We start from the raw sequence: 11,440 nt of genomic DNA on the forward strand, positions 1-11,440 counted from the left end.
TACCAAAGCTTTTTTAACAAAGGTTAAACCATTGCTGTTTCAGTTTTAAAAAGGATATGGGAAGGAAAATACAAAAATTGATTGAATAAGCCAATTTACCAATAGCTTTATTTCAGATCAAATTGAATCAAAGAGATTCGCATGCAAGATTTCTCGCATCCCCTTTGTAGTAGTAACCCATGCGGTTTGCAAAATTGACCAAAGCAAAAGAGGGAACGGTGTTGATCAGAGTAGCGTCGAAATCCATCCAGCTGCGATAACTAAACGGTTGATCGGAAAAGCAATTTTTGGTGGCGAAAGATGGTTGTCTGACAGCTGCTGTAGTGAAGCCCCTGTTGTTAGCCAACCCCTTTTCTTCAGGTTATTTATTATTTTAATTTGGCAAAGGATGCAAGACAAGTGGTATAAATCTTACGCAGATTATTTGTAAACACGCAGTTAGCTTTCCATTGTGAGTCAATTGTTAGTAGGCGCATTCCCAGCGAGCAACAAGCAGACATAAGTTCGTGAATCGGAACCTTGTCATCAATTATGATAATTAGATGTGTGATAATAAATAATTTTCAATACCCAATCAAACCAATTTCCGACGAAAAATCTCTTCCCGCAAGCCACGGTGACAGTTCCCGTTATTCCGTTGGATGAAAATGTAGAGCCTTAATTTAATTAGTTAGACAAATTTGCTCCACATTTTCCCTCCTTGTGTACCACTTGCGGCAGCATAGATGTCATCTCTCCAATCGGGCTGAAATTTCAAATTCAAACTAAATTCCACAAGCGCAAGTCAAGTTAGTAATTCACATTAATGACGCATCGGAAAGTGTTTGGACAGAGAGAAGTGGTTGTTGGCACGAGCCAAGATTTACGCTCCTGAAAGAAAATTATTTTAAAATTTTGATGAATATGTAGACGTAATACTATAATCGTTGGCTCCATCATATCCACCAGCTTCATAGTTTCCGTCGGTGATTTCTGCAGTCCACAATCGAGCATTCCGGAAGCCCTGCTGCACAATTCAGGGAGGGCTTGAAACAGATTTTCCAATCAGATTTAATAAAAGGAAAACTGATCGAAATTCACGTTTGCTCTGCTTCGTGCACGTGTCCATTGTGGCGTAGTTTTGCTCCAATGTCGTCGCGCTCTTCCGAGAAATGGCCCAAACATGGGAGTACACTCGAGGCTCATTGATCCAACCATCAATAAACTGATTAAGTGTTGCGCTAATTTGAAACATATATTTTTATTAATCAATTTCCCAACCAAATCTGTGTGTTCGCCGTAGCATTTCATAAAGCACTGTAGACGGGGACTGGGATTGGTGTTCGTCCACAGCGTTGCAAGCTCAGCTGGATAATTTTAATAAATATCAAACATTTGTTACAAATTTGCACCAACAAAATCGTACCAGCTGTAACCCCATAAGCCGCCATACATTCCAGCTCGTGTGCTTTCTGCTTATCGGTGCTTCTTCCCTAATTTTGTTTACAATATATTTTTATTTTACCTCATATTCTCATAAAAATTGACCTCGCAAATGTATCTAAGCTTTGCGCTGCAGGGTTCGTCGCTAAGCAGAGCTTGGTTATTGACGGCATTGACCGCCAGACAGTTTTGGTTGCCGGAACCTGCATCATCAGGTTCATTTTTCATCCAAAAAGTCTCATTCGAATTGGCAAATCTCCTGGTCGAGCAAAACCCGTATTTTCCCTCGCAACCACCATCCGATCCCGACGTCCAAAATTTTCCAGATGTGATGGATAGGTCTAAATAATTTAAAAACTATAGCTGCTTGGAATTTAATTTGAGTGAAAAAGGATACTTTTGAAAGCCCTAGCTAGAAAACTGTATTTGTAGCCCTGCTCCAAGCTGAGTAGCTTGAAATCCAACGCGCAACACGCAGCGAATGCTTCTTCTAACTATTTTTTTTCAATTAAATGATGAGATATTTTTATTAAAAGTTCAAACCGTTTTCGTGTCGCTTGGCTTGCTAATCATAAACGTCCGATAATCAATTATCGTCCAGGAACCATGATTATTTGGAGCTGATAATGGATGTAAAGAAGTAAAACCTTTATTTAAATTCCTTCAAAATACCAGTCAAATAAGACGTCACACCGTCTGAAAGAACAGTGTGGAAAGCAGGCTAAAAACGGAAATCAATATTTAAATAAGGAATAAATTAATGAAAAGTAATATCACATTTAGAGTGCAATTTGATGTTGGGCACTGCGGGAAAGCGCACTTGGGTTTCGGCGTGGTTGGACCCTGATTTTAACTTTTAATTTCGTCTTCCATTTTTTTTTAAATCGATATTAATTGTTCTTACAACACATGAAAACGGTGTTAAAGAATCACATGCCCGATCATTGAGTTGCAAAGTCATCTCGTTGAACGGGAATATAGTGATCATGACGCAGTTTTCGTTTCCGTTGGTGTTGCTTGGCTGTCCTGTCTGCCAGTAATTACTGCTGAACGTGGCTCGCTTGTCGTACCACACGAAACTGGTTGGGCTTGCCCTTTTTCCTGTCGACCAGTACACCACATTGTACTTCCAGTTGGGACCTTATTTTGCAAATAATTGAGTTCGTGCATAGTGTTTGAATTTTGCGAAATACCGTCTATGAAATCCATGAGGCAGCTGTGTTTCCAAGCATTATCTATCATTATAGGCAGCATTCCGATGCTGCAGCAGAGGTCGAAATTTTCCTTAAAGTTTGCCTGGTTAAAAGAATAAATAAATTTGTGGATTTATGGAATTAAAACGAAATTTATACAAGTTGGTTTCCAAAGATATATTGTTCCCCGCAGGCAACTTCCCACGATCCATACTCCCTGGAATCTTGGGTTTGAAAAGATAAATTATTTATTAGGTTTGATAATTAGATTTTCTACTTTTGAGGCTTCCATCAGCATCAAATAGTGATTGCTAAAACGAAAGAATTTTTTACATTAATTTTCTTAAAATATTTACTAACATTTTTGACGCAGGTAAATGAATAGGATGCCTCGAACTGAAATAATTAGATTTACTATCTGATTTTAAATTAAATTAATAGTTTTCCATACTGCTCCTTTTAATTGCTCTACTGGCGGCTTCGTGGTAGACGGTTTTATTGTAGTTGGTCCTTGCGTTTCCACTTCATTAATCGATCCAGTATAGGATGCATTTGGTACATAATCTTGGCTGTCCACATTCAACTGATTTGAGGTCGTGGAATAAACTAAATTTGCTCCTCCATCCGTTGTTGATGAGGGGTTGCTTGGATTTGTTGTTGAGGGGCTGCTAAGGTCGTTTCCTGAAGGATTGCTTAGGTTGTTTCCTGAAGGGTTGCTTAGGTTGTTTCCTGAAGGGTTGCTAAGGTTGTTTCCTGAAGGGTTGCTAAGGTCGTTTCCTGAAGGATTGCTAGGGTCATTTCCTGAAGGGTTGTTTAGGCCAGTGTCTGATGGGCTCCCGCTAGAGGTTACAGATGCGATTGAGGAGGCGTCAGTTCCTTCCACTTTTTTATAAAAATAATCTTTGAAATTCTAAAATTATATAAAATAATTAACCAATATTGTTGGTTGATGAATCAGGTTCAGGGTTGTTGGACTTAATTAGTCCAAGTAAGGATGATTAATTAATTTTCTTTCTACATATTTTGTTAAAACACTTACAATTTCGGAGACTGACGCACTTGGTTCGTCCTTTTGATTTAAATTCGGTGATTCTGTAGCAATTTCCTGCCCTGATGGATCTGTGCCCTCCTGCTGATTTTCAGTTCCACCCTCATTAGCTCCAGGTCCGTCCGCTGAGCCGTCTGACGTGATTGCGTCAAGTTTTTGCTTCGTCGTCGGCTGCACATTTGTAGGTTTTAAATTTGTGATTTTTGATCCTGACCCTGTAGTCCTTCGGCCCGAGCAGGTGTAATTGCCGCAGCACTTGATGATGTAGAATCGCCTTGTTGCCTTTCTTGCCGGCTTGACTGAATCAATTTTTAATTAATATTTAAAATTTTAATTTAATTAAATAAGAAACTCACTAAGCACAATTCTCCTAGCATTTCTGTCTTGCTTTCCTAAGACACTCACTGCAACCTGATTAGATAAATTTGTGTAAATTAAAATAATATATGAAAATTTTGAATTCGCACCAATATCAGAATGAAAATGGCAATTGGAAACACCTTTCCAACCATTGTCTAGACTGAATTGTGGTTCGGCTCTGACAGAGAGTAGTGAGTTTTGCTGCATTTCAGACTGCAACTCGGAATAAGTGGGGGAATGAAAAATTAATTTCCTCTTAAATTTACCGCAGTAATAATATTTTCCGGTTCCAATTTAAATGCTTCCACTATACACATTTTTTTGGATTAAATGCTGAATAAAATATTTAGCTGACAGCTGAAATATGTTTATGTTACGTAACTTATGTTTCATTAAAAATGCGTGACCAATATCCTGTTTCGAGCCAGCATCGGCCATTACTGAATCACGTGACGCACCCAACATACAGGATGAGAGAATGGAAAAATTTTGCAATTAAAGTTCCACAGTCCGCCTACACGTTGAAATTCATATTCCATCTCATTTCTTTGAATTAAATATTTTCGTAGCAAAATGGAATCCATAACTGATCGTTTGGTGGATCACACAAATCGAGTATTATGAAATAAAAGGCAGTGTTTTTGCTGTTGATGCTTTGAGTTTATTCCACTTGAGGAGGCTACTCGCTAATTCGGACAGTTTCTACACAGTGGTCATTTGAGGTTCACGTGAGAACATCGATAAAATAATATTTCACTTAAAAAGGACCAAGAGAGACTGAGCTGGAGAAGCAGCCTCAATCGAGCAGAGAGTAACACAGCAAAAAAATTGTCAAAATCACACTTAGGCCTACAAAAATAATACACATTCATATATAATATATTATTATAAAATAACAAGGAGGACGACGCGACGAGTGAGATATTAAATAAAATTAAGAGTGACGCGGGGGTGGTGGTGGTGGAGATGCATGGTTGCAGATGGTGCGAGGTGAGGGGCGATTTGGTTAGCGGGCCTTCAGTTTCTTGATGGCGTTGGTCAGGTGCAGCATTTCCAGGTTCATCTGGGACACGAGCGCGTCGAGTCTGTCAACCGAGTCGAGCACCTCGACGCGTTCGGTGTGGGGGTTGAACCTGACCTCGAAGGGCCGCGACATGTCACTCACCCAGCGCCTAAAACGAGAGATTAAATTATGATTTTAAAATTTAAATCGTTATTTGATTATTAAATAAAAATTAACTAGAATTTATTTTTACCTGAACTTCTCCTTAGCGTCCTCGAAGCTCTCAGCAACGTAGTAGATGGGTTGGTACTCCTGATCTTGGTAGGGCTGGATGGCGGTGAGCTGGGGCTCGAAGGGCCTGTGCTCCGGCTTGTCGCTGATGGCGTGCAACAGCTCTCCGTAGGCTGAGAGCAGGCCGGCGCCGTACGCCTTCACCTGGCTGTTCTCCTTGCACAGACCGAACTCGACGGTGAACCAGTAAACCTGCCGAGCAGAAAAACCAACCTCGGGTCAGATATATATGCAACCGGGCAAGCAGGTGAGCGTGCCGGGAGAGCAGAGCCGCGGTCGGCCGCGTCACGAGAGAGCAGTTATTGTTGCAGTCAATGCCTTGCTTGTTGGAGGTAAATACAACAGGCTGCTCGCAATGCACTTTTACTATCTAACCTTGATTGATCCGTCAAGCGAGACTCGCACCTTGACCTGCTATTAATCTCGACGAGTGTGCAATGGAGGGAGAACTACTGATTTAATGAAGCTAAAATTGCAAAACGGAGAATTTTCAAAACAACAAATTCAAAAGGTGCTCTGATTAATGCCTTGCTTTTTTAAATTAAAATGAAACTCACCGTCGAAAGCTTCTCAATTTCGCTATCGGAGGCGCCGAGCGAGGCGAGTCCGATCTCCTGGCTGAACTGGGCGAAGCTGGCGTCGGCGAGCAGGGGCATGTGTCCCAGAAGCTCGTGGATGCAGTCGCTGCAAATTGCGCAATTTAACGACAAAGGCTCGCGACAATCGAGTTACGCCGTCGTTAATTGGCCGGAGTGCTTTTCGCCGGGCGCAATTAACTTTCAGCGCGCGAAATTGGTATACTCACGGCTCGGGGGTGTGATAGGGCGAGGTGCGGTGGCGCACGTACTGGGTGCTCTGGAACACCCTGAAGGCCAGCGAGGCGAGGAAATCGCGAGAGGTCAGCAGGCCGGCGGCGGGACGCAGGGTGAAGCCGGTGTGTCCTGAAAGCAGTGCGTCAGGAAACCCCCGAAAATTTAAAAAATCCAACTCAAACTCACTCCTCAGGAAGTCGTTCATCTCCTGCAGCTGAGGCACGGCGCCAACGCGGAAGATTCCTTCCTTCTTCAGGTTCTCGAAGATGATATTGTACTCTTTGCAAGCATGCTTGGGCGCCAGGTCGCACACCTGTCCGAACACGGCGTTCCAGGTGTCGATCTCAGTCTGCACGTACTCAATGTGGGGGATGGGTTGGCCGCTAGGGTTATTGTTTTTAAATTAATAAATGAATTTATTTATTTTTGTCTGAGAGGTATTACTATTTGTAGGCGAAAGCGATTTCGGCAATCATCTTGCGGCGAGCGCGGTACTCCTTATCAGAAAATCCGGGGTGGTTCATGTCAAGTTCAGGCTCATATTTCGTCATCAGGTGGTTGCAGTTGTCCAGGTCACTGGCATGGCGGGGGAACCAGGGGTCTGAAGACAGAAAATTCATTAGGAACAATCCTTCCAATTGGTTCCTATAGCATTTTCGTTTAAATATTTAATTTAAATGTGGAGGAAAATTCTGAAATGACTTTAAACACCAAAAACTATAAAACCAGGGCTCACCTTTGACGCTGACGGAGTTGGTCTCCTCCTGGAGCAGAGTGACGCCGGCGAGGCTGGCACTCTGGCGCAGCGAGCGGAGCAGCAGCAGCAGATTCTGGCGGGTCATCTCGACGCGGATGAGCACGTCGAATTGGACGCCGTTGTCCTTGGAAGGACGCGACTCGACGTGGTTGATGACGCCGCTGTAGTTCTCGACGGTCTTGAGAACGCGGGCCAGTCCGCCGATGCCGTCGCGGAAGCACGCCAGCAAGGACGCGTTCTGCAGCTCATTGCCGCGCTGCTCGATGTCCTGGCCCAGGAGGGCTTCCTCTTCAGTCAGGAACTGGTCTGGATTTCCGAAAAGGTTGAAGTTAATAAACAATTTTTTTAGATTGTGACGGCCAAATATTATTTACTTATTTTATGTACGATTAAATAGCGCGTCAATTAATATCCTTTTCTCTCTGTTCTGGTTTTACGTTCTTTTGACGTTCCTTTTTTTACAAGAATAAAAAAGCGGCCGAGGTGGATTGGCTCCGCTTTCGCAGAAAGTGCAGAAGTGTAACAATTGGCAAAGTGCATCGCAATGAAAAAGACTTTTGTCTCTTTCTCCGCCCCGGCTGGTCTGGTGGCGGAGAGTAAAAGGGCTCGTTGAGACGTGCAGCGGAAGAAGTATGAGCGAGGGCGCGCAGAGGAAATCGACGACTTACAGTCAAAAGTGCGGAAAAATGTTCTCGGACGTGAGGGGCGCTTAAAACGCGCGCGTTTGATAAAGTGCCATTTTCCTCTGAGCGGCCATAAACCGTGCCTTTTACGGGCTTGAATGTAGTGCTCGCGCGCGATTGAGAGAGAAAAAGAAAAGAAAAAATCGTGAACGTCGGGAATAATTGGGTGTCGGCCGGCGATTCTAATTTCCTCACCTTTATCCTCCTCGTTATTTTCAGCAGCGCGAGGCTTATGCTCCAAGTCTAGAACGAAACAATCGTGCAAAATGAGGAGAACGCCACAGGAAATAAATAAAAACGAATCACTCACTGGACTCATCAGCCTCGTGCTCGCTGTCCGTGTATGGTTCCTCCAGGTACGGGGAACTGTCTGCTCGGACACAAATAAAACAAAAGTAAATAACACGAACGTGCAACAACACTGAACGGCGTACTCACCATCTTGATGGAAATCCAGAATGTCGGGGTTGCATTCACTATCTGCACAGTTAACAACGAAAATAAAGTAACAACCGTGCAAAACAATAAAAATCAAATGTTTAACAAACCGTTTGAACGCTGGCGGGCTTCTTCCAGAACGGATTGCTTGGTCTGCTTGACGACCAAAGTTTCGAATCGGGCGTCGTCAACAAGCGACCGCCTCCGGGCTGGGTAGCCATTCTGAAAAAGAGCGAAATAGCGAAAATTGTAGAAAAATCGAGAGACAGGTGCGAGAGTGCAGCGGATCGGAATCCAATTACTCCTCGTGCCAGTGTCCCCCGAGAGAGCTGGTAGGTAAGAGCTTTTCCTTCTCATTTGATTTTGAGCCGATCGGGTCGGGCAAATCTCTTTCTTTCCTTTATCAGAGCAACAGGTCGCGCACGCGAGCGGCCTACGTGACTATTCATTTTTCTCGGAGAGAGAAGAGAAGAGAGGCATAGTGAAATTCTCGCGTCTGCCCAAATATTTGCACTAGACGCGACTTTGTGGGTTAAGAGAAAATTCCGGTAGCACAGTTTCCTGGTGTTGCATCGAGTTTTTAATCAATAATATGATTTTACGTTTGTTTATTGTTTCCTAGAGCGCCGCCGTCCGTTCGCTTTCACTCGCGTCGAGTTAAATTTAATTACAATAAATGTGCAGTGCGTGCACGTTTTGTTTGTTGTTGTCCTCGGTTGCGCGCGCGGCGACGGCGGCAACGGTTATGCAACCGAAAAGACGATTGACTGAACGGCCGCGGGAATTATCTCGTGTTTTTATTAGAATACTTGTCCTCCTATATGTGCACGAGTCGGCGTGGCTTACGTGACGCGAAATTAGTTCAAAGGATTTAATTCGAGAAGGCTCAGCCGCATCTGGCGGAAGGTGCACGGCAAAGGCTCAATTTCCGAGCTGCGGGCGCGGAAATGACGGGTGAATTTTCTCGGGGGTGCAGACCCGGCGGGTAATGAGGCGTCGACAGGCAGTCAAAACAAAATTAAGTGCGAAAATGTGTCGCGGATCGATTTGCATCGGGATAAGCCTCTTGGTCACTGGAGCAGAGTGGCCCGCGGCTGATGAAAGGGAACGACCTTGAGCGCCGCTTTTTGCGCCAATAAAAGTGATAATGGAATAATTTTCGTTGTGCGCGAGAATTCCGCCGAAGGTTAGAGAGGGAGGGAGAGAGAGAGAAGCAAAAGGGGCAAAAAACGGATCACCTTGAAACCCGGCGCCGGGATCCCGTTTCGAAAATCCACGTACATGCTAATTTAGAAGACAATTCCGAATCGGCCTTGGATCTGTCGTTTGCTTCCTAAACGCCTCCTTTCTCGACGATTATTTTCGGCCGTGGATGCTTATAGTATTCTCGGGATCGGTAAATTAGCGGAATGCTTTTCACACTTAACAGCCTTTCGCGACGCCTTGTTTATTTACTGTGTGCTTGCAAGTTCAACGGCCAATTACCGAGTAAATGCACGGCCTTTGTCAGCGTGCGAAACCGTTCAAATTAGAATTAGCCTCACACAGAGAAAGGAGATTTTTGACACGAATAAAAATAAAGCGCATTCATCGAGAATGAGTCAAGTGCGGCCCGCGGCGAGAGAGCTTCACGTAATCCACATTTTCGGACGGCATCACCTTGGAAGAAGTGTCGAAATTGGCGGTAATTGAAAGCAATTGCTCCGGGCGAGTAATTATTCTAATTACGCTTGAGAAACAATTTAATGCAGCCCATTACGTAAAACTATCGGATTTTATGGGCCAAAAACTTTAAAAAAGACATAAAATCGCACCAATCTGCTCTAGAAGAAACCATTAACTGATTTATTTTTAAATTTGTCATCATCTAAAAATGTTCGCCGATAAAATTTGTAATTTTAATTTAAATTAATTACTATATATGACGTCGTAATAGCGGTAAAATTGCGCATCGCTCAACAAATTGTTGAATTGATAAATGCACATTTCTTGCAAAAAGGAAATTCGCGTTTGGTTGATGAGCTATGCGCAATTTTTCAGCTACCACGACGAATAAAATAAATTTAATTTGCTTCCAAAGGTTCACAAACTAATTTAGCACACTCTAAAATCTGGAAAGCCCTCAAATTTCAGGGTTTTTTTAGATTTCACAATTTCTTTCCGTCTCGAAATTGACTTTGAAAAATTTCCCAAGTGAAAAAAGTGGAAATGTTAAAAAATCCTACCTCGATGCTGTAAGACTTCTTGATGGCGAACATCTCACGGTTCTTCTGGGCAGCGAGAGCCATTGTTGTGTGAAGTTGAGGGTGTTGTCTTTGTTGTTACAAACGAGATGAAATGCAGACTTTGGGGTATCCTAAGCAAACCGCGAGGGGGTCTCTCTTAGGTCTATCCAAGTCGCCCCCGACTGACTGAATGTGTGACACACGGAGAGTCTAGGCCGAGCACCGGCCGCCCCGCGCTTATATCTGAGTGCCGCCCCGCCACCTGCGCGCCCCTCCCTGCCGAGAGCGGCCGCCTCCACCACCGCGGCGGCCGGCCCGACCTATGGACCGGCCCGAGCGCCGAGGAAATCCCCCTGCAGCCCCCGGCCGGTTTTCCTGCTCTTTCTGCTGTATGCGTCGTCGTCGTCGTCGTCGTCTCCGTTTCTTTTCGCTCACCTCCTGCCAGACGCACGCTCTCTTTCTAGTCTGTCCCTGCAATTTGCACCTGCCGCAATTCACTCTCTTGCTCGTGTTCAATTACTCTTTAAGTGTCCTTTTGAGCAAAAGTTTCCTTGTTTTTAATTCTTCTAACTTGTGATTTGGAATCTTAATGAACGTGAATAATTGAATTATTTCTGTAACCATTTTAGGTCTAGTAATAAATTAAAGAAACATTCATCTTTTTGAATTTAAAATTAAAAGATTTTTTTTATAATTAATCGGGTAAAAAATTTTAATTGGTGAAGGAGCCCAAAACCAATATTGATATTATATTCAATTTGATAAAGGTAAATAACTTTTATTTTTTTTTAATTAGAAAAATACCTATTTGACAGCGAGTTGTGTTTGTCATTTTTTGAATCTGCAACAAATCGTTACATTTTAGCAGTTTTTACATAAATTTTATTTGTCAGTTTTATTGCAATTACCTCCCCCCAACCCCAATGTCAATTTTTATACTTTGCAATTATGTGTTAATAAAAAAAGTCACAATTACTGCTCTGCTTGATAATCGAAAGGAATTTTCCGATATTGAATTGTGTATATGACGATTGCTAATTTATTCAAAAAAGTTAAAAGGTGTTATTCATTTTTCTGAAAAAGCAAATTAATTTTTGTTTGAAAACTTATTAAAATTAAAATACCTAATTATTCAAAAACAATTTATTTTTCTTAATAATTCCATAAATAATTTATAAGCTTAAATTATTTCTCATATAATTATGCTT

At 42.8% G+C, this 11,440-nt stretch overlaps 2 protein-coding genes across 3 annotated transcripts; both read right to left on the bottom strand.

Annotated features, from left to right (window-relative positions):
- Positions 1-83: 83 nt before the first annotated feature.
- On the bottom strand, positions 84-4,244 carry LOC135937222 (uncharacterized). Of its 2 annotated transcripts, XM_065480334.1 has the most exons (24): positions 4,131-4,244; positions 4,020-4,074; positions 3,655-3,962; positions 3,550-3,589; positions 3,067-3,497; positions 2,976-3,011; positions 2,893-2,926; positions 2,775-2,839; positions 2,616-2,718; positions 2,327-2,562; positions 2,200-2,265; positions 2,095-2,143; positions 1,966-2,042; positions 1,820-1,916; positions 1,528-1,763; positions 1,406-1,472; positions 1,261-1,346; positions 1,081-1,204; positions 919-1,025; positions 802-870; positions 709-745; positions 571-656; positions 416-518; positions 84-354 (listed from the first exon to the last, which is right to left on the bottom strand). In XM_065480334.1, the coding sequence occupies exons 1-24, from the start codon at positions 4,173-4,175 to the stop codon at positions 128-130; spliced, it is 2,784 nt and encodes a 927-aa protein (XP_065336406.1). In that variant the 5' UTR covers positions 4,176-4,244; the 3' UTR covers positions 84-127. The 2 variants fall into 2 exon arrangements, with proteins under 2 accessions (XP_065336406.1, XP_065336405.1); XM_065480333.1 differs by having other exon boundaries at positions 802-1,025.
- A 417-nt stretch (positions 4,245-4,661) lies between these two features.
- On the bottom strand, positions 4,662-10,461 carry ple (tyrosine hydroxylase ple). Its single transcript, XM_065478518.1, has 12 exons — positions 10,233-10,461; positions 8,118-8,229; positions 8,008-8,049; positions 7,880-7,939; positions 7,765-7,812; positions 6,866-7,192; positions 6,574-6,730; positions 6,316-6,512; positions 6,123-6,258; positions 5,875-6,001; positions 5,280-5,509; positions 4,662-5,195 (listed from the first exon to the last, which is right to left on the bottom strand). The coding sequence occupies exons 1-12, from the start codon at positions 10,293-10,295 to the stop codon at positions 5,030-5,032; spliced, it is 1,665 nt and encodes a 554-aa protein (XP_065334590.1). The 5' UTR covers positions 10,296-10,461; the 3' UTR covers positions 4,662-5,029.
- Between the last annotated feature and the right edge of the window lie 979 nt (positions 10,462-11,440).

This window comes from Cloeon dipterum, chromosome 2, assembly GCF_949628265.1.
Source record: "Cloeon dipterum chromosome 2, ieCloDipt1.1, whole genome shotgun sequence".
In the NCBI taxonomy this organism is placed as follows: domain Eukaryota; kingdom Metazoa; phylum Arthropoda; class Insecta; order Ephemeroptera; family Baetidae; genus Cloeon; species Cloeon dipterum.